The 21,994-nt window shown below is 38.9% G+C and overlaps 1 protein-coding gene across 2 annotated transcripts in view; it reads left to right on the top strand.

Annotated features, from left to right (window-relative positions):
* Window positions 1–21,994, top strand: part of LOC125766135 (lachesin-like) — a 51,910-nt gene that overhangs the window by 26,427 nt on the left and 3,489 nt on the right. For both annotated transcript variants that reach the window (XM_049431813.1, XM_049431812.1), the window contains exons 7-10: window positions 11,095–11,245; window positions 11,381–11,523; window positions 21,138–21,293; window positions 21,587–21,691. In XM_049431813.1, the coding sequence (XP_049287770.1) occupies window positions 11,095–11,245; window positions 11,381–11,523; window positions 21,138–21,293; window positions 21,587–21,691 (555 nt within the window). The remainder of the gene's footprint in view (window positions 1–11,094; window positions 11,246–11,380; window positions 11,524–21,137; window positions 21,294–21,586; window positions 21,692–21,994) is intronic.

Raw genomic sequence — 21,994 nt, 5'->3', positions numbered from 1 at the left:
TTTTCCACGAACGTGCTACGTGCGTAGATTCCAATATGAGATTCCCATTTAGTCACCAGGGCACATGACGGAACACGGAACTTTATTCCCGAGGCCCAAGTGTGAAGCTAACGTAAATAATATTCACCTACCTATACTATAAGCGCACGGATGGCAATAGGGTTGATTTAATTAGAAGATTCTGGCACACCACCCATTAGCTAGCTTGCCTTCACCATTCAAGGAAGACGCTCATTATCACTAAAGAAAGCGCTCCTGCAATCAAATCCAATCAAACTGTGCCCTTAATTACATTCCTAGTTAGCGTTAGCTAACATCTGAAGAAATAATGAATGAAGGAAGAACCCGCACATAATCAAGTTCTATCCCGCGATCATCAACTATGCATTTGGGAAAAAAGTTAGCTTATCAACGATGGAAGCTGTATAACTGGTTTGTATGAGAGATTGGCCATTACAATGACTCCAATAACTGTTAAGACTACAGTTGAGTCATAGTTTTATATTTGTTTTATATTTGTAAAATAAAAGCACATGAAAACCTGCTCAAATGGAAAACAAAACATGACGCTAAACACAATAAAAACGTTGACATGCTTTATCAACGGATGAATACTAAAATTGAAGATTAATATAGAACGCACAACTGTTCGGTTTCCCAAAAAACTAGAATAAAGCGAATGCGTACCCCTAAGGTACATAAATTAGACTTCCATTATGCTGATACAACTTGCTGGCTTTCTAATGCTAATACATTCAACAGATTAATCACGCCCCCGAAGCGTGCCAAAGTGTTTGAGCAATTATTCAAAACTTTGCCCTAATCCCGAAACAATATCTCAAGTACTCATTCTCTACGGCAAGTGCGCATCTCTTCTTGAAGAGAACTTCAACCACTCCAAGGCCGAAAATTGACTCATATTTGTCCCATCCCGTCATAACTTCATTCAACACAATCCCTCCTGTCAACGTCGTCCTTACTTAGCCGTCGCTCGTTGTGCTAAGGAAGTCACCATCAACATCCCAGATCTGTCTGTCTGCCCGGACTGTCTGCCTCGACTCTGTCTGTCAAGTGTGAGGGGCTTTGCTTTCAGCGAAAGCGGAACGTGTGTTTATGTTTACAATCACATACAGGCACACATACAGATCGTCACCGCCAAAAGTAAACCTACCCTGATCGTTATCCACTACCGACTGTGTCTACTAGCGAGCGTGAAATCTCCAAAACCCAGAGTGCAAATATATTATGACATTTTATGTACTTAAAAACAGTCGGTAGAAGTTGTTGCAGAATAGGATCCAGCATGGTGCCGGGTGACGGGTTCAAGGCAGATGTATTCCGAAGCTAACCTTCCTAAGGGTGCGAGACTGGCTCTTTTCCGATGCTCTTAGCACAACTACCCGACACAACATGCTCGTTCCTATACATCTGGATTAGCTTCAACATGCCGACAGCACGACGCTCGAAAGCCAACGCACTAGTGGCGAAGAAATCCAAAGAATATGCCACCACTTCTCAGAACCCCAACGTACGACACACCAACAACCAGTTACTACTTCCTGCCCGCAAAAGCATGAACTTTTTTGGAGGAAAAGTGTTGATAACGAAGAAAAAAAAACCAAGAACACGGATGTTTCTTGCCAAGCTGGAATCGTCTGTGGCGGGCGCAATAACCATGATTTTGCCACTTTGGTTGACGGTTTTTATGTCGGCTTTGAACGTTATGGTGGTTTGAGGTTCCGGTAGTTGTGTTTCCCCCGTTTTTTTTTTGTATTCCAACCACCATAACGTGCGGAAGAGAGGGTCGCTAAAACCATTGGGAAGATAGCAACAAAAAAAAACTATAGAGAAGCATGAGGAAAGCTTGTGGCTTTTCGTTATGATGAGAAAAGCGGTGGGGAAGATTTTTGTGGCTTGAAAAGTGGATTTTTGTCAAACAGTTTTATGGACCAACGATAAAAATCATTTGTTTGTGTGTTGTGTGATTCCTTTTTTTATCTTTTTTTTGTGCGAAAGAAGAAAAGCCCCTGATATCCATAAATGAACCAAATCGAAAGTGACAGCCCACAATTGGTAACGATAAAGTGAAATGATAAATGGTTCTTTTCTTGCAGCATGAATGAACACTGTAAAAGCATGAATGAAAAAAAACAGAAAGTAAAGCAAATCGATTTAAAACAATTCTTTTTAATGGATTTGAATCAAAATGAGAACAACAAAATTGCATTGTTTAATACTTACATACCTTTATATGTAAGTTCTGTAAATTCTGTAAAAAATGCTTTATGATTCAGCTTAACCACAATACAAAGGATTTCGTTTACTATTTAATATGATATTATTTAAATAATTTGAACAATAGACATCATGATAATGGTATTATCATATACAACCAAAGAATTTATAAGTTCATTACCGTATAAAGTTCACCTGTGTCTCCGTCAACTATGTGCATTATATTAAAATTTAATCTCCATTCAACAATGGTGGCTTGGGTTCGGAAGTATCGTTAAAAGAGCAGTAAATAAATAATTCGAATTCAATTAAGCATGTTTGATGCCTCGTATGTGATAACCCATGAGAGTCCTTGACTAAATAAATCATAGGAAAACATTTGCCTATCAAAACCATACGTTTTCCATAAATACTCAGGCGTTTGGCCAACCGAACGGTTTCTTTTCCATGGTGACAATATGCCAACATCATGCCAAACCCGTGAGTAAACATCAACCATGCAACAAGTGAGCAAACGCCACCAACAACTGTATGCAATCAAACAAACCAACCCCCGAGGGACAGTAGAGGAAATTGTTCAATAGCACTCGACGCCCGATTGCATAAGCCATGACCTGGCAAACAGTTATAGCACTCGTACAAAACGATCACCCCGTCGACCGACCAACTGTTGAGCAAACAGTACCGACAAAACATCCCGAAGGTGTCCCCGATTCGCCCGTAAGACAAGTGTTTGCAAATTTGAATACGACCCATTTCTAGCACCGTCGGGCACGATTTAAGGGATCGACTGTCCTTCGCAGGGACAAAGTGGTGCCCGAAAGTGTTTTATGTTTTCCTTCCTTCCTTCCTTCCTTCCTTGCTTTTTGTTCCGGTGGAAAAGTGAGAGAAAGCTAAACACATTCACACCAATATCCCGCCATCGCACAGCGTAACCACACAGTGCTCCAATCGTGCCGTTGCCAGTTTCATCATCGGCAGTCCCCGATCTATGTTTGTTAACAATTTTATTAAAAGCAAATTATGCAGCAAGCACATCGAAAATCAGCTACCAACGGGAGTGGGAATGTTTCTCGCTTGGTTCGCAGTTGGGATTGGGAATACTTCCGAAAGTAACTTTCCACTTCCGAGCAACATGTCGGCAACGACCGTTCGGTGTAGGAACGCACCATGGGAATATGATTGAATATAAATTAAGAATTTTTTCTTGCCACATTTCCACGCCCCTTGCCGGATTGCGTTGTAGCGCGACTGCTGACAACTTGGTGTCAATGTCTGAGGTTTCCGACCACATCAGACCAATCGGCCGATATACCAGCATGAACGAAACACCGCTGTGACACACCGGAAATATTAGCATTTAGATGTAAAGTTTTCTGCCACACTTTCTGATTCATCTTTTGCTTTTACTGTGATGCTTGCACCACTGAAAGATGGCTGTGTGCTACCGTGAAACAAAACTCAACCATCATCACCATCCTTTCCTTGAGGCTGTTTGTTCGACCCAAGCAAGCAGGTCACACGGACCATCTGCTACCCCGGGTCGGTAAAGTTTGCCTCAAAAGTATGTATTTGCGCAACACATCGTCTTACTGCTTGCGGTTGATTTTTCCTTTAATCTGAACTTACGGTAGTATTGAGCGTTGAAAATTCTTTAATCTTGTATTTAATACATACTGCACCACTCTACGTAGATGGACAGACAGATTTATCCATTTGGTAGGACCGTTGCTTTAAGGATCTTGACGTCACGTAAGAATTCATGTGGTAATATCTTCATTTATTCTTCCTTCTACGAAAGAGCCAACTCATGTTATGGGTTTTCAAAGAAAAAAATACGCTTTCTGTGTTACGGACTTAAACGCATGCATTCAAATTGTTTATTAATCAAACAGGAGTGTGTGGAAAAAAATAGCGATTTTCACACTTCAAATTATAGCAGTACGTTGTAATAAATAAGAATATTTGTAAAAATATCTATTTAAAGAAATTTTTAATTATAAACTCTCAAACATAAAAAACTTTAAAAACATATCTGCACTTGTATTATTTATTTTTAACAATCCATTTATACAGAAATGTCTTCCAATAGTGCATATTAAAGATGAAGACTAAAAATTTAATAACTAAAAATTGAACGAAATTTAGTAGTCAAAAGAAAAAAAACTACTGTAAAATGAAATTTTTTTGTTAAAATTTAATGTTTGTGAAAGATCCCTTTTTTTTAAATAAAACAACTCTATGTATAAAATGCAACACTCATAAAAATATCCATTAAATCTTAAAAAGAGCAACTTAAAATAGTTTTGTTTTTCAAATGTGTTATCTTTAATTTATTCGAACTTGTAAATCTGCTTTAGTAACACTGTATCGGCTTCGCCAGTAAAAACATTGCTGATTAAAACTAAACCATCAATTCTCGTATGTCTTACAATACGTTTCGTTTTCAATTTCACAATTTCAAATATTCATCAAGTTGAGCGTATTTTAAATTCCGTAACCTCTATGTACTATTCATACTAGTGCATTTTCGACTTTCTTTTCGCTGAAATGTCCAAACATGAACAGTTGCACAAAAGCACCAGCAACAGTGGAGGCAAGAAATCGTACCGATTATTCTTAAAACAATGCTAAATGAAATAAGTGGCACTCGGCATAAAACTCCAATTATGCTAAAAGTTTCCCATTTCCGGAAGGCATCCGTAGCAAAAATGAAACTAAGTTTCCAAACAGACGAGATCGCGGAAAAATCACGATTATACCTTCCGGTACAGTTCGGATGTCTTGCCGCGGTTCTCTTGCGTTGTTTCTACGGAAGAGCTATTTTATGTTATGTTCAACTTGTTCTTTTTGCTGATTTTCTTACAGCATCCATACAGCACGGCAACATGCGAGAGTCTTTATATTTCATCAGTTCTTAACGAATGGACGAATTCTTTCCCCAAGCTCCGGGGCATCCATTTCCATTGGATTATTTTGTGTGCATAATTGCTGCTAGTGTTCGTTTTGCTCCAAACGCCACGTTTTCGCACAGCCTGTTTTTGACAATGGGAAGAACTAATACTGTTAACCTAGTTTAAGAACAATTTTCCGTGTTTCCCGTTTCGAGACATACGAAGAATGTTCTTCTTGCTCATCCAAACATATTTACGATGCTCGAACTCAGCGAACCAGACGTTTTCACAATTAAGGCACAATCCGATAGGCTTGTAAGTGTCTCATGAAAATCAAATCGTCATCGATTTAATAATGCTATAAAGGCGCCCATTTTACTACCACAAAACCACAAACCCAAAGAGGCCAGCCCTGGGGGAAGGATTCCGGGTATACACAACCGCTGAACCGTAAAGTGTTGATGATGTGGCCACTTAAAGCGTTTCCTCGCTCGTAAACGGCTTGAACAGAGGCAGACTCCATCCTTGAAGATAACGAAGGATTTCGGTTCGGCACATCGAGTGATTCCGTTTCCCACTGATTTGATGACCCCAGAGGGTTCGCAACACACGCTTTCCCTCATCTCCGCTGGGGAGCATCCTGGACGAGTACTTCTCCCTTCTATTTTGTCCGATTTTCGTTGCAAGACTGTCCTTCTTAGTGTGGATCTTTTCGAACATGCCCTTACTCAACCATCATCACGCCCAACAAATTGAATTCCCATCAAGAGAGAAACACAGCCACCGTGTACACAGTAAACCGTCCCCATCGTCATCTTTGCTCGGGGATTTGCAGGAGAGGATGAAGTTTTTGCGCTGCAGGGAAGAAAAAATCCAACTTTTGAAGAGATCCTATTTGCTCAAGCTGTGGTTGTTGGACAGCGTCGAAATTCTACATCTTCCAGAATGAACGCAATGAAAAGATTCAGCAATTTCCGAAAGCTCTCGGTCGCACGGCAAGAGACGAGGAAGCAATAAAATATTTATGAACATGCTTGCCTTTGGAGGCAGATCTGAAGAAACCGTTGATTTCTGAAGTTTTGGATATCCACAAGCAAAACCAGCCAGTGGAAAGTTTTTTTTAACACCAACCATTACGGAGGGAAAATGAATAGAAAAGGGCAAGTGGGATAAGAAATTGCATGAACTTTAACGTAAACCTAAAGGCAAAGAGAGCGAAAAAAAAAACACAGAACACATCTACGAAACATAAAACATGTCCGGAATCTTGTAGAGCGTTTTATTTTAAATTTCGTTTACATCATTCGTAGTAATGGAGGAGGATAGAAACTTGCAGTGCACAACACAAACGTGCAATAATATTTCTTCGTTCTGTTTGAAGTTTTTTTTTGTACTTCGCTTATCAAAGGATTTGCCTGCAATTAATATTTAAAGTTGTAATTTTGTATACAATCGTACATGTATTTATAAATTATTTGAGGTAAAAATATACTTATATTAACTAATAAAAAGGGCACTTAGCTTCACAATAGATAAAAGATAACAAACCCAAAAAACTTTACTCGAGATTTACAAAATAACAACGTTCTAAGACATAAAAAGTACGGCAAGTGTTGAAAGTCGTATAAACAATAGACACGGTGTTCTGTGTTCTAAACCCAAAAGCCTAATTTGAATATCGTGCCACAGTTGAGGATTTGTGTCTGAACAGAAAAACAACATAAAAAGTACTCTTTCGATTACTTGCCGTATTTCGCACTAGACGTGCATCACCTTACACCATGCACGGCTCATCAGCTTGACGAATGAAGGAGCTTGATTTATCCTCCGAACATTGCGAAAATTCTCAAACAGGCCTTAAGCCAACAAGCCATTAAAGCACTCAACGGCTTCTGCCTCCCATCAACTTCACCACTCACGGCTTTCGGCACCATTTGGAGGTGGAGGTTAAAAACAAAACTCCACACCACACGCGTTCAAACCGTGTCTGGTAGGAGTTCCATTTGGATGTGGATCTCGTGGCGTGACGGTACGACCGATACGGGCGTACGTTCTGCGGTCGCATTCCTCATTGAAATGTGTCGGTTGGCGAATACTACAACCACTACGTCACAGTCATGCCGTAGAATCCTGGTGTAGAACGGACGCGTCGAGGGTGTGAAGGATTCAAACCTGATGGCTGGTTGCCATTCGACGCACCTGTTTCCGAATCGAGCGATCCATCTATCTTTAGAGAGGTTTAAGCGAAAAATCGCTTCCCATCGTACACGTTCAACATTCGCTCAGTTGCGCTGTCAGGCTTAAGCTTTATCCTTCATACTAGCCTGTTTCAGCCTGTTCCCATAACTAACCTAACCATGCAACTATACCTTATATCGATTGTGTCCAAGTGCTCTTTTCTGTTCGTTTTGCATTGGATTCTCTGGCACTCTGCCCACCGTAGTATACTGCTGCCGAATAACGATTGTGCCTTAGACCGGTGTCGATCAGCAGCGTTTATTTCTCTACAGCTGCCAGGCAAGGGCAACTATTTTCTAATCTATTTCCACGTGTTTAGTGTAGCACAGTACGCTACACACAAAGAGCACATGAATGTTTACTGATTGATGGAATGATGAACCTTAAGCTAATTTGGGGTAACCCCAAATATTATTCCTAAATGACACACCTTGGAAATGACGTATACAAATAAAGCCTAGAAAAATAAAAAAATAAATGCTTAAACTGTAAAGCAGTATGTACTAGTGGACGTGTAAAATCGGTTTAGTAAAAGATAAGAATATATAAAAATGTTTTCAATTATGAACCATATCTTAAATCATTCAATTTAAATGCCCATTTTTTGAAGTTTGTTGTTACAAATAACATGTTATTACCTTAAATTATTAGACATATCATAAATATCCATGAGAAAAACTGAAAAAAATAAGTACGAAAAATTGTATAAAACTATTCCGATAGAACCATTAGAAAAAACTAATTGTGGGATTTACTGTAAAAAAATATTCCCGATTTTCCATATCGGTCAGACAATTTCAAATGTGTACAATTATCTTTCCAACGTCTGTAAGAATATTTTATGTCCGGCAGTGTTTTACAGTGTCCTATTTGGCTATTGAATAAGTTCTTTTCCTTTCTCTCTATCCCAACACATTTGATTAGGATAACAGTTCTCATCACTTTTTCCACTAATTGACATGCATGAGATAGTGGAAATCGATTATGTGGCGTTCATATGGAATGACCATTTTTATTGTTAACACACTTATCTTGTTTCTGAAAAGGTAAATTGTGGAGTGTTAGCTTGTTAATATTTTATTTTTTTGTTTCTTTATTTCCAACGAATGTTTTTAACGTAATCGCTTTATATGCATTTTAGTATTTGAAATAAAATTTACATATTTTTAACTAAGTAAAAAAGAAACAAAAAGAAGAAATACAAATGCATTGCTAACATTAAAAGTCAATAGTAAAAAAACCCTTTTCATCACCTAATCGACAGGAATCAATGAATCAACTGTGGAATCAGTGTACTCCTGCTACGAATTGCTATTAACATTCCAATCAATTCAACCGTATCAGCTCACCTTCCTAAAGCCACTCGACACCAGATTTAACCTTTCACTTCATGATCGTCTACATGACATACTGTACAGGACTAGCCATAGCTATGGTCCGTGTCCCTAGATACCTGCCATTTCACCATATGGCGATGTCTGGAGAGACTTGCAGACTATCAACACTACTACGGGTGGAATTTGTATCACGACACTGGTTCGTTCCATCGAACGCCTACAATCCGGCACTGGTTAGGTGGATTTATTTAAATTCAATTTCCATTTACGTCCTCTATGCAATCAACCCCTTTGTCCATTGGTAAAGACAAATATCAGTCCAAGCAAAAACGTTTTAAAACCGTTTGCTACGATTCTACCACCCACTTTATGACCGTGTTTCATTTGAGAACTGTTGCAAGTGGTTTTTTTTGTTTTTGCACTTAGGTGAGCCTCGTGATTCGACGTGGTATCATGCTATTGCTGTGGAAAGACAAATCTGTGAACACGGTAATACAAACAAATGAACAGATTTTAATTCACTAAACGGTTGGATTCTTTCTACACATGTCTTGCTATTCTGCCAAAAATGTTTTTTTTTCTTTTGAATATCTCATATAAGGAAGATGTTTATATTTGCCATATCTGGAACAGGAAGTGAATTTATGCTGAATTTAAATTTTCTGTACTATCCTCTCAAATAGTACCTAGAGAATACTTCTGTACAATAGTGCCATTGAATGTGCCTGCAGGTGACAATGTACAAGTGCTAATCCAATGGAAAAAAATGATAAAGAATACACGAAAAACGTTCCGCCGATGGCGCCAAATAAAAACGACCGAATACTTTAACAAGTTTTTACTCGATTTTATTTGAAAATATTTTTTACTGTCTACGCTCCCATCCGTGTCCCATGGCATCATGTCCTTTGGTACATGTACACACTGTCACATCTCGCTGTGCTCAGCTTCCACCGCCGCTAAATCCTTGCTGCCCTTAACCCTTAACGAATGAGGTGCAAAAATACGAGTTTGGGGGGAGTTTTCCGTTTTTACATCACACAGTCCCGGATCCGCCGAGACCATCTCTTCGTTCCCCCTTCGGAAGTAATAAAATACGTGGATGGCATTAAAAATTCATTCATTCGACTACCGCAAGCACAACCTCCAGCATACTGCCGAACCATCAACCATGGAATTGACTGTGGACAGGGCCTTTGGGGACAGCAAAAAAAAGCGGAAAAGAAGCTCACAAACTCATGTTCACTTTCTTATTTTCTACAAAATAAAAGTGTAGCATCACAAAAAATAGAAAAATCTCCATCCGGAAGCTCATTTCATAAGCGAGCATTTTCCCTAGCTGGTGGTTCATTTCACGATCTTTTTCACCACATTCCCGTATGATTAACGGTATCAACCACAGCCGAATAATCTCACTCGCATAAGTTCATACGAGTCATGGTACAGAGCATTTAAATTGTCGGCATGAACCACGCCTGAAGCTACCACCTGGTATCGCATAAATTGTGAACCGGTTGGGCACGAACCGGAAGTTAACCATTTTGATTGGAGCTTCGATTACTAATTGACACATTCGGCGTTATAGCTCGGGGAGATGGGAAGCGGAAATTGCAATTAATCAATCATCACGCTTTATTAAGCACTATTATGCGGGATCACTAGTGTTGGGTGACATGTTGCCGAACTTTTTATAGACTTGTCAAAGCCAATTAGCTTCCGTTTAACGAGGTGCTTAACAAGTTAATAGAGCACTATTGTTTTGTATTAGTTTTTTTTAAATCAATTTAAAAATAAACGTTTTTCATCTTAGTGAAATTAAAATCTCTTGATACAGCCTAGCCGTTCTTAAAAAGCAAAAAAAATTAAGATTATGATATATCTACGCTTTTTCTCCATGATTACAAGTCAAAAAGATTTCCATAAAAAAGTAAATAAAAAACATGATGTTCATCAACGATAAAGTGTATCACATAACAAATAACAGTGCCATCAATTTATTCGTATATCTGTCTACCACCAAAAACAAAACCACCACTATCTGTACCCACCATCACGACAAGGATGAATGATACTTTTTAAAGAATCTGAAATATGAACACAACATCCGTTATGTTTCCTCTTAGCTTGATGCATTTGATGAACGTGCGCATCATTTTGAAGCGACAACACCTTTTGCATTACTTGGCGAGCTTATTGATGTTGTACCCGCTGCCCGTTTCAGCACTGAATTATGCTACCAACAAATCAGTGGACTAACTTACAACTATGTCCTCCACAAACATTCTCATCTCTGACAACGATCAGCAATGGTGCTCCATAAATTGTTTTACACTTGCTTCGCATTTTTCCATCTAAATTGCATACATCTCTCTTTCTATCGTCCACTTCAGTTCCACCGATGCTGTGGATACCGCACCAGTTGGTTGGAGTTCCACTGTATTTCAACGTGACATTGGAATGTTTCACCGAGGCACATCCGACATCGTTGAACTACTGGACGCGAGAGGACGGTCACATGATTCATGACTCTAAGAAATACAGGTAAGTTACGATGGTTCATGGTTTTTAATTCACGAAACATATGGTACTTTTGCAATAGTCGCATCTTACCCGTGCTGTTCCTATTACTAGCTAATGTTTATTGTTATCTTTCACTTCTACATTCCAACACCCAAGAACTGAGTCGAATGTAGGAATGCCAATCTACAAGACGCACATGCGTCTGCACATTTACAACATACAGCAGACGGACTACGGAACGTACAAGTGTGTTGCCAAGAATCCCCGTGGCGAAACGGATGGAACAATTAGACTTTACAGTGAGTATAACACCATGTTTAACGTGTTTTTGGCGTGTGGTAAGCTTAACGAAACACCATAAGTAGTCATTCGTAATCGGCACACGTGCATTAGTCTTAGGCGAGACTGTGTCACGTTTTTGTTTATTGTCAAAACCTCGGAAATCATAACCAACTCACCCGGCAGCTGCCACGAGCAATGCTTTCCTTCTACCTAGTTCCCAACCCAAAGAAAGCTTAACAGCATCATTTGAAAAACGAACCGAAATACCCACAGTGAGCGTACACAGCCACTACACACGTCCTAATAAGCAGCGGACGCATTGTTGCATTTCACCAGCACTGTGCCATAAATCATTGCTCCGTTTATTGGCTGACAGTTTTAATTACACTTATTAAATCATAAATTAAAACTTGCACAATGGCCGGGACTCTTGCCCGGGCCCCAAACACCTGTCATTGAGCGTACAATAATTGAAGCTATTATGTTTTATGAAATGCATTCCTTCCGAGCTTCCCGTCTGCCTCAAAACATTAGGATCCTCTTAGCCGGAAAGTTGACACCTTTTGCTGCTTGGTGCACCAGTCACCCCGGGTGGAACTTAATGTAAAATGCTTCAGCTACCGCTAGCAAACCATTATCGGAGATTGTTTTCATTAAGTTTTCCCATCGCTTTTGCAAACTAGCATCGGACGCATACGATGACTTGCAGATGCACAACAGTTCCAACTCAACGCTTTCTGTGAAAAATTATCCTACCGCTCCGGAATGGTCCAGTGGGATGGTTTTGGAATCATGCTCTTAAATGAATCTTAACGTAAGAATGGTCTTCTTGCTTAAGTTATGCCATCGAAAATGGTCCTGTTGTAGAGTTCGAGTCACTTCCAGAAGCACTGGATGCAACAAACATCGACTGCATGCTCTTTCTGCCATCCGAGCCTTAGATTATCTTTCCCGACGTCTACACCCCCCCAAGATGCCTCCCGGTCCAGCTCCACAAAACCGAGAACAATCAAACTAAGCCAGTGCCTATGCAAATGCTTCTACGCTCTAGACCTGGCATAATTATTTATTCAGCACAAAAACACAAAAGGTAGCTTCACTGCTCGTTTACCGACCCTCAATGCGTGCATATAAGTGTGTTTTCGAGATTTGCCATAGGTTAAATCAGTTTCCGAGGAAATATGAACAGGCGAGGCGCAGAGGTACATCATTATTTATGACCAAATATGCCGAAACCAGCTCTTGCGAGCATGATTTGTACTACCAGGTCTGGTCTGGTACACAGGTAGCTCACCTGTTCATATCAAAGATTCTGCCTGGTGACTTCCTCCCAGCTTGTTCTCTTGTGCCGATGTTGAGAGTGTTCTTATGCAATGGAAGGTGTGTCTGAGAAGTGGCAGTTTGCTTTCGAGTGCAACCGAATGTGAAAACAAAACAAATTGCACTTGACACTGGCCAGTGGATGGGCTTGGTTAGACACACGCATATAACGTGTGCAATTCATATGCATACATATTATTTTATTTGATCTATCAATTTTCAACAACAAAGGAGTAAAGTTCATGTGTACAATAAACTTTATTCGTTGCATGAAAAATTACAAAAAAAAATAGAAGGAATTGCGAAAATGCCCCATTCCTCAAAGCAAAGCTTTTTTATAACAATTTTTGGAAAAAAAAAACATTTTTTTCTTATAATTTCCCCAGAAACTTCAATAAAACATTTTGTCGTTGTTTTAATATTAGCGTTTTCTTTTCTATTTAGTGAAACTTTTTCTTTTTCTTGAGTTAAAGACCTTACACGTCAGGCCGGTCATTTCTGGCTTATCAGATTTGTTTTACCAAGTAGCCGGAACCCCTGTGCTAAAAGGGACGGTCCGGATGGAATTTGAAACCTGGTACTGCCGTGCAGAAATGGCGTCGTTTATCACATACTCTGTAAGTGGTGACACTACAGCATCCGAAAAATTGTTCTATTTTAGCCTTTGTTAAATCTTTCGCATTTTCTTCAATGTTACACTAATGATTGAATATTGTCGCAGAAAGTATTTCAAGCAAATCCTGCTGTTCAATAAATCTTCTCCAATTGCCAATGTTTAGTTGACTCACTATAAAAATATGAAATGAAACTAATATACCTACATCCCTACATGACTTACCTTCCTCAATCACGATATAAATTCAGTCCTTGGGAGTACTATAGAGACTATTCAATTTTTCTGTTTTTTTCGATTTGCAAAAGTAAACAATTGAGGATATTCAAGTGTTTCCATTTTTGTTGACAATTTTTAGCAATTCGAAATTGAAATGTTAACAGAACACTTATCTATTAGTATGCGAAGCCCTACTATCTTCATAATTTGTTGAAAAAATGAATTAATTCCGTAATTTATCAACAGTTGATTCAAACGAACAAGCAATTGCTTGTTTAGCTGTAGGACATACAACGTTCATGAAACGAAAGGAATTCATAAATGATTTACTTGCAATCAAAACTTCTCATTCTTTCCTCATTTTCTCTCATTCGATCGAAACCATTTTGGACAGCATCAATTAATTATGGCGACATAATTTAAAACTGCCGCTAAACAATTTCCCCACCCACCTGACTAAACAAAGCATTCGGTTACCTAGCACGGGAAGTACACAAAAACATTTTTCTACGAAAAAAAACACTCTCACACACACACAATTTTGTCAAATTTAAGCATCGTCAGGCAGTTAGCCACCGAAAGTCATTGTTTGTGAAACCTCAACAATGCCTTCGGCACTGGCAAACCGCAAAACCGTCACAACCCGCGAAAAGAATGTCATCCGATGGCCTTTTTATCGTTGATTTGCTTGGCACAGAAAGAGGAGGCGAAAATCTATGCGTCCCACCCGAAATGTGCCACCTCGCCAGGATTTGCCACGTTCTTCCTATGGGACGGAATTCAAACGAAGCGTGCTTTAGTTATTTTTGCGCGGCCATCCATTTTCCCCGAGCCACCCACTTCTGGCTACACTCAAAATCACCATCATCATCATCATCGTCATGATCATAGCCATATCGCCATAGCCGTCGTCTCCGTCGGCGTCATCTTGGTCGTCGTCGTCGTCGTCTGGGTGCTCCATTATTACTCTTAATAATCATATTTCATTCAACCATTGTACGGTACATTGTTTGCTTCAATAAAAATATGTTTTTCCAGCGCATTACCCAGGCTTCCGGTGAGTTGCACCGTTTCGTTCCTGGGCTGCCTGCAATCTGTGACGGAATCGCAATCTTCTCTCTTGCTACCCAGAAATGTATGAATAATCGGGTATGGAAGGAGTCTAACATTTCAAGCTCCCCAGAAATTGTGGTGGCCATGTCGGGTTTTAAGAAAAATTGCTCAAACGTTTTATGCATAAAGGCTTCTGCTGTTCTGTCCGCCAGAAGTGGCATTGGCACTTGATTCAAATACCATTGGCATATTGATAGCATAATTCCAATTCTTTCAAGTACGTGACAGTTTACACAGTCGACCGTTTTGTGTTTATTTATAGTATCTTCTGTTAGTATAATTTTCATTAACATTTGGTGTGATTATATAAAAATTAAATTATCTGTTTGTTTTTATTATTTATTTCAAGATAATTTTTCTATTCATTTCTGTTCCTACAACTGAAAAAATCTAACAAAAAATAAATCAGAAACGATCTGAATCTAGCATAAACATACTTTCGCTTCTCACACTTTCAAAATAGCTGTAAGTAAATTTTACTTTCCCCATAAAAAAATATCCTCATTCTATTCATCGCCTAGAATGACAGACCGCCTACACCGATGACGGTCGAATGAACACCTTATTTTGCATCATTATGAACCATAATCAACGAACTCACCTTTCGTCCATTGCTTCCCGTCTACAACAACTCGATGGAAATTTATACTTACCGCTGCTATTCTGATAGCCCTTGTCCCTTTTGCTTAATATAGCGTCCTTTCCAGTTGACTTTCTCTTTTAGAGTTTTTTTTGTACTTGCTTGTTGGTTTAATTCGCCTGGAGAGTCGCTCTCTTATTTATGATTTATCACTCTTGACTTACTCGACCCCAAAGGAACTCATTCTATTGAATTGACAAAGGATGCTTCCGCTAACCAAGATTTTTTTTCCCCTTCCCGGTATGAGTTTTTTACCGCCGGGGTTTTTTTACCTTTCGGCTACGAAACACAACGTTAATGAACATATTGTTATTTAGTCATCAAATATGAAAAGTCATTAATTGAGAGTATGCGCCTGGAAGACGTAGATTGCTTGGAAATAGCTTTAAAATTTAATTTCAGAAAAGATAAATGGAGAGTGTTGCTTTCTTGTACTTGTCTTAGTAAACGACATCTTGGAGTTTCAGAAAAAAGTTATGAATTACTAATACGATACGATAGTAGAGTCGGCTAGGTAGTGTATGTGATAAACGGCATCGGTTCCACAACACAGGACCGATAATAAGAGAGAGAGAGAGAGAACAAGATAGTACAAAATAATTATTTCCTTTACTTTACTAGTAGTTTAATTAATATTAAATAATTACCACATAATTTACTTCAAAAATCTGGTAGCGTATCAAAAATAAAATTGTCAAGTGCATGTAACGTCATGTAGAACCGCCGATAGTGACATGTTGTGGAAAACATAACTGCAACTATGCTGTCATCTAAAGTGTATTGCAATTTACTCTGTATGGTATAACCATTGAAAATAGTTAAACATATTCTACTTCGTAGTGGAAGTTCATGGGAATTTCATGGCTCTCAACGCTACAAGACCGTCACCAGAGTGTTCATAGCATGGCCGAATCACAGCGCGATTCACCATGGTTTGTTGCTATTTAATTGACCTTATTACATTTTTACTCACAACATAATCCATTATACGTGCAGCTAAATATGTTAGTACCGTGCTAGTGGGAATGTTTGGTATCTTGACGCTACCACAAACTAATACGGTTTCGTCTTCGGAACGCTCGTGCTCATCGCCTGGGTAATATGATTACTAGGAACATTTTACAGAAGCACATGAACATGCTCTCATAGTTTATGCGTTTTAGCTTCATGGCTTTTTGTTTGAATATTTTACATGTGAGTCTACGCACCATTTTCATGCGGCAGCCTGTTCAAATTGCACCACCGTACGTCTATATACTATTTTCCCCAAATAGTCAGCACCATATCATCTATCAGTGGTAACAAGCACTAGCATCGATAATGAGAAGTGTACCCTGCAGCATTGTGGTACATATAACGACCCTGAAAACAACTACTTTTATCTATTATAGCGAACCATTGAAACTTCAATGATAGAAGTTGAAGTTTGTTCAATAACGAGAATAAAAGTAAAAACCCTTCAATCATGATACTCACAACTGAAGAATATTTGCATTATATAGCATTATTATATTTCATATGGAGTGTAACTTTAAATTCTTCCATGGTATTTAAACATCTAGAAAATACGTCGAAAATTGTTCTATAAAACCATTTTTTTATAAAGAAAAAAAAAACAGATGTCTTCCATTTCGAACCAACGAAATGATTTGTTATGATTTATGCGATTACACCATCGTATGAAGTTAAATTTTACGAGCGAAAAATTCATCATCTTCCGAAAGGCAACACATCTAAAGACTGTAATGGAATACTTTTTTTTGCTACAATGCTTATGGGTCGTGATTGCCTCTGTTCAAGTATCTAATAACCAGCACCATTTGCGTTACTACTCGACACTGAGCTATACTGTTTTGCAAGCAACGAGTGAAACTTTGATATTTTCATGGCCTCAAGCACAAAACACGAAAAACCCAAAGTTTACGCCAAACACACAACAGCTAAGAAAATGGGTGTGTACCCTGGGTTGCCTTTTGCCCAGCTGCTAGCTACACTGTAATTTGAGCTGCGGTCAAAAGTCGTTCGGCACAGATGCTCGAAAGGGGTGCAATTTTTCTTTCTTATTCAAATTGTTCCACCCAGTGTACGGGCGGGATGACGAAACCGAGAAAGAAAGAAAAAAAAGACACAAACACAGGCACACAAAACTACAAGAAAGTATCTTCCCATCTTCCGAAAAACTGCTGCACAACAATACAAACCCGAAAGGATAATTTCAGTTCTTTTCGACTAGCAAGCTGTCACTGGCTGATTCGTAGGTTTTTTTTGTGCGTTCGCCTCACTGCGTCAAACCGTCGATAATTTCAAAACCAACCTCCTCTTACGTTTCGACAGCTGTCTACTTTTTGGGGTTGAAACACACTCCACGTAGCTCCCTTTTGACGCTGATTGCTGTGGGTTTTGCCGTACGTTTGGAGATACGTTGGAATCCCACCTTTCGTGGAATCTTTTCCGAAACGAACTTCTCCATCAGATGAAAGATACAGTGAAGGATTTGATAAAGGGAAAAAGGATAACCACTTTGACATTAGACCATTAAGAAGAAACCCCTCTGATGTTAGTCAAGCTCGATGTAAATTTTTTTTTATGTTTTACAAAGAACTTTAAAGATAATTTTAACAAAAAAGAACTATTTTATCCCAATAAAGTTGTTTATTAAATTAGTTGATGGTTAAACCATAAACCTTGAAGCTGTTCGATCAATAATTTCAATGGAAATGTGATACCATACCAAAAACGTTATTTACAATGGATTTGCAACATGTAACACCTTCACAACGTTGACAACCACCCTTAAATGGCACGTCAAACCTCATAAGGCTACCAATCAAACGAACTACAGTGTAAGGAGTCAGCGATTAGTTGAAGCACTGAACTAACGTACAAAAAATAACATTCTGCTACGAATTCCCAAACACAAACCTACCGTACAGCACAGCAAAAACACATCTTGATGGGAGTTGATTTATATTCCGGACGTAGCATCCGAGCGTCAGGCATTTCTTTTTCGCTATCCATCCCCAACCACACACACACACACACATACACCAACACAACGCTGGTTTTCGGTTAGCTTATAAATATTCTACCGAATATCCACACCCGCCTGGTGACGATGGATAATGCTGCGTGCCGTGGGTGAAATAAAAAAAAACACACACACCCACACAGACCAGAAACCTCCTTCTTCGTATACTACACGCAGGTAATTTTGAAACGAATACCTTAAAAAGACCCCATTCACCCTCGCAAATGAAAAACGAAACCTCCACCTTTGCAAGATCAATGAGCAGAGACTGTGGGTGGAAAGCAATGGAACAGTGTAGAAACTTGTCATGGAGGAAGCAGTTCCGGTCAGGTTTGCAGCGAGACTTTCCACACTGGAACGGTGGATTTTTCATCTTTCATTCAACCGTACACCGGAGTCTGGTAAGATGATCCAAAACGCGAACTAAAAGAAATAAACGAACCAGAATGTTAGAACGATTTACACAATCTTCGCCCAGCACGAGAAAAAAGGGACGAGCTGGACGAAAAACACAATTTGAATCCTAGACGCTAAGGTGTGAAAAGCCAGTCGAAAAAGCGAACCATTTCACCCACACATCGGCACCAACGAGATGGGATTGTTATCAGCCTCGTCATCGTCATCATCTCTGTTCTATTTGCGACAGCTGCACGGGGCCGGCATTTGAGACAGTGTCAAATAGCACCGAAAAAGAAGCAAGTCACCGACGGCTGATTTATTAGCGAAAATGGCAAAATAATTGAACCATTCGCCGTCCCACCGGTTATTGGTGGGTGATGACAATTTTTTCCATAACAAGTTGCCAATGTACTATGCTTCAAATAACACGGTAGTGTCATGTCAGTGGAATGGCCAAAAAGTCATCCAGAAATGAGCACCATTCTTAAGCGTAATAACTTCGAGTTATTTTAAATTTCAAGCCAAACTTATCAGCCATATTTGTGGAGTGGGTGGTATCGCAGGCGAAAAAAGGAAACGATGAATAACACGGTTTGAAAAAACATTACGATAGCAGCATCACTAGCCGATGAAAACCAATCATAAATAAAATAAGATATCATACCCGGTGAGCCGTAACAAATCTCCGGACCAGGATATCGTCGTAAGCGGAAATTCAAATGATGCTACCAGTCGCTTCCTGCGCCACTACCGTTGGCATACACTCGTGCACCTTGAAACCGCACAAAGCATTTAGGATGGATGGATGGATCATTTGTATTTCCGTTGAACTTTGTCCCGCATTTTTTCCATGAAACGGCCATTCTTTTTCTGTGTTTGTGTTGTTTTTCTTTCTTGTTGGACGATTTTCAAGACATTCCCATTTCCTTTACAAATGTTTGAATTTCCCTTTTGAGTTTGTAAAGGTAGATGGTACAAACAAAGCGAAGAATGAAACATCATAATGCTGCCTAATCCGGCACTGAGACAGCATAACGTGAAGGGGGGAAATGACCCGTCACTAATACCATCGTAATGCACTTACGGTTTTGGGGTATTTGCATAAAACAAGTCTGATACATCCCACACTGTCAAGCAAATGTTGTGTGTAGGACAAATCTGTGTTTTACTTTCTATTATACGGTCTACCAGAACAAATAAATTCCACTTACGAAATACTGACTAATACAATTTTAAACCACGTTTGTCAAAGTTATAGCGCCTACAAAGGAACTTTAAGGAATGATTGAGGCTTTTTCCTTAATGATCCTACTTTTGATTATTTGTTCATATCTAATTAATAATTTGCATAACAAATGTATTAGATTTGTTCCTGATTTTATCAAAAATAATCCCACTTACTCACTTATCAATTGGAAATTTCAATCGAACTATAACCATTAACTAACCATATTCCCGACAAGAAGAAAGTGGTTTGTATTGTATGAATCTGTGACAGTACTTTTTATTCGATTCTATGATTGTGAGTTGTAGGCTACGGCCTTCTCGACGATATGGATTGGAAAAGAAGAAGAGATAAAATTGTTCGTTGGACAATCTAAACTGACCGAACCTTGGGCAGAAAGGTGGAGGAAGAACCAGGACAGATATCAGAATCACCGTAGAACGCTTGCAAGTGTCTAGTAATCGCTACTCCGTCAAGGTCTTTAACTAAATTTGTAAACAGAAAAAATGAGAAGTTAAAACAAATTTTAAATTATATCTTCCTACCCAACAGACCAGATGTAAAATCCTTCTTTCCAGGCGTCTTATATTTTTTTCCAATATCGAACATGAACCTTAAATAGACCTTTAATAAGTATCATCCATTAGTCGGATAATCATACCTATCTCAATATGATCATTATTTGAATTATCTGACTTCCCCACAGTAAACTAAAGTTAACATAACTGCTTAATTTAACTACAATAGATCTTTCGTCAAGAACATATCAAATTAACTAGCTTACACTGATGAACTAAAAAACCGCTCCACAAAACCTTGTTCCTCTTCAGAGTACTTGAAACGAACAAAACCCAGTGCCTTCCCAAACAATTCACTGATCACATAAGTGGGCCTCATTTTTAGCCATCCGGTTCTTATTTGTCAAATGGTCATATGAACTTTAACAAAAAGATAAATACCTTTACCATTTTATTCCCTCCGCTAGATAAATTTCCCATTTTCAATCCTACACGTTAACGTTCTGTTACGTACGCGTTGTGTCCAAATCTTCATATGTGTTCTATCTTTCTGCAGCGTCTACACCACCAACCACTTCTCCTGGGCCACCGACAACAGAATCCTACTCCGACCTTTGGTCTAACCGGATCCTCAACGATTCCGCCGGTGGTCTTCACCATCATCACGGTGGACAGCACTCGAATTCTTATTCTGGGCACGTGGTTGATAAAAGTAAGTATGTGCAAAGTGAAGCATCATTAGAGGGTCAGCTTGGGGACCAAAGCACTTGCGCTGGCTGCTGAAACGGTTTCAGTCTTTAGTGGCTGGAGGCTTTCCTTACAGATGAGCAAGTAATTGAATTAAATCTCACTCTAATTTGTGACGGGACGGTTCCATGTATGCTTTCTATGAGCCCAAGAGACCATACCATTCGCCCAACGCCTAGTGGACAAGCATTTGCTAAACTTCTGTTACTCTTTTGCTTTGCACTTTTCTCATTTTCTATTGCTTTTTATCCTGCACAGACTCTAAATACTCTTCCAATCTTAATGAAATTGATCGATCCGAGCAAAAGTCGTTCGACACAAATATCATCTATTGGCCACCAGAAACCAATCGGAACAATCAAGGTATGTTATTTTGTTGATTAATTATTACGATATTATAACGATTAACAGAGCGCACATTAAGCTATTCTTGCTTAACTGCAAACATGCTGAGAATTATTTAAAAGTGAGATACATAACTGCCTTCAATTACATGCTTTTTAAGCAAAAAATTAATTGTATGCTTGATTAAAACAGTCCATCAAATAACTGTTAAACGAAAATCGGTTTTTAATTCTTCAAAATGTTTCATTATTTTCAAATCTATTCAAAATTTCATTTCAGAATCTCAGATATTACAACTAAATGTAGAACACTTTTTTGTTT

The sequence above is a fragment of the Anopheles funestus genome, chromosome 2RL (assembly GCF_943734845.2).
Source record: "Anopheles funestus chromosome 2RL, idAnoFuneDA-416_04, whole genome shotgun sequence".
Taxonomy (NCBI): Eukaryota; Metazoa; Arthropoda; class Insecta; order Diptera; family Culicidae; genus Anopheles; species Anopheles funestus.
Note: the sequence above shows the minus strand (reverse complement) of the source record. Positions and strands in the feature narration are given on the sequence as shown.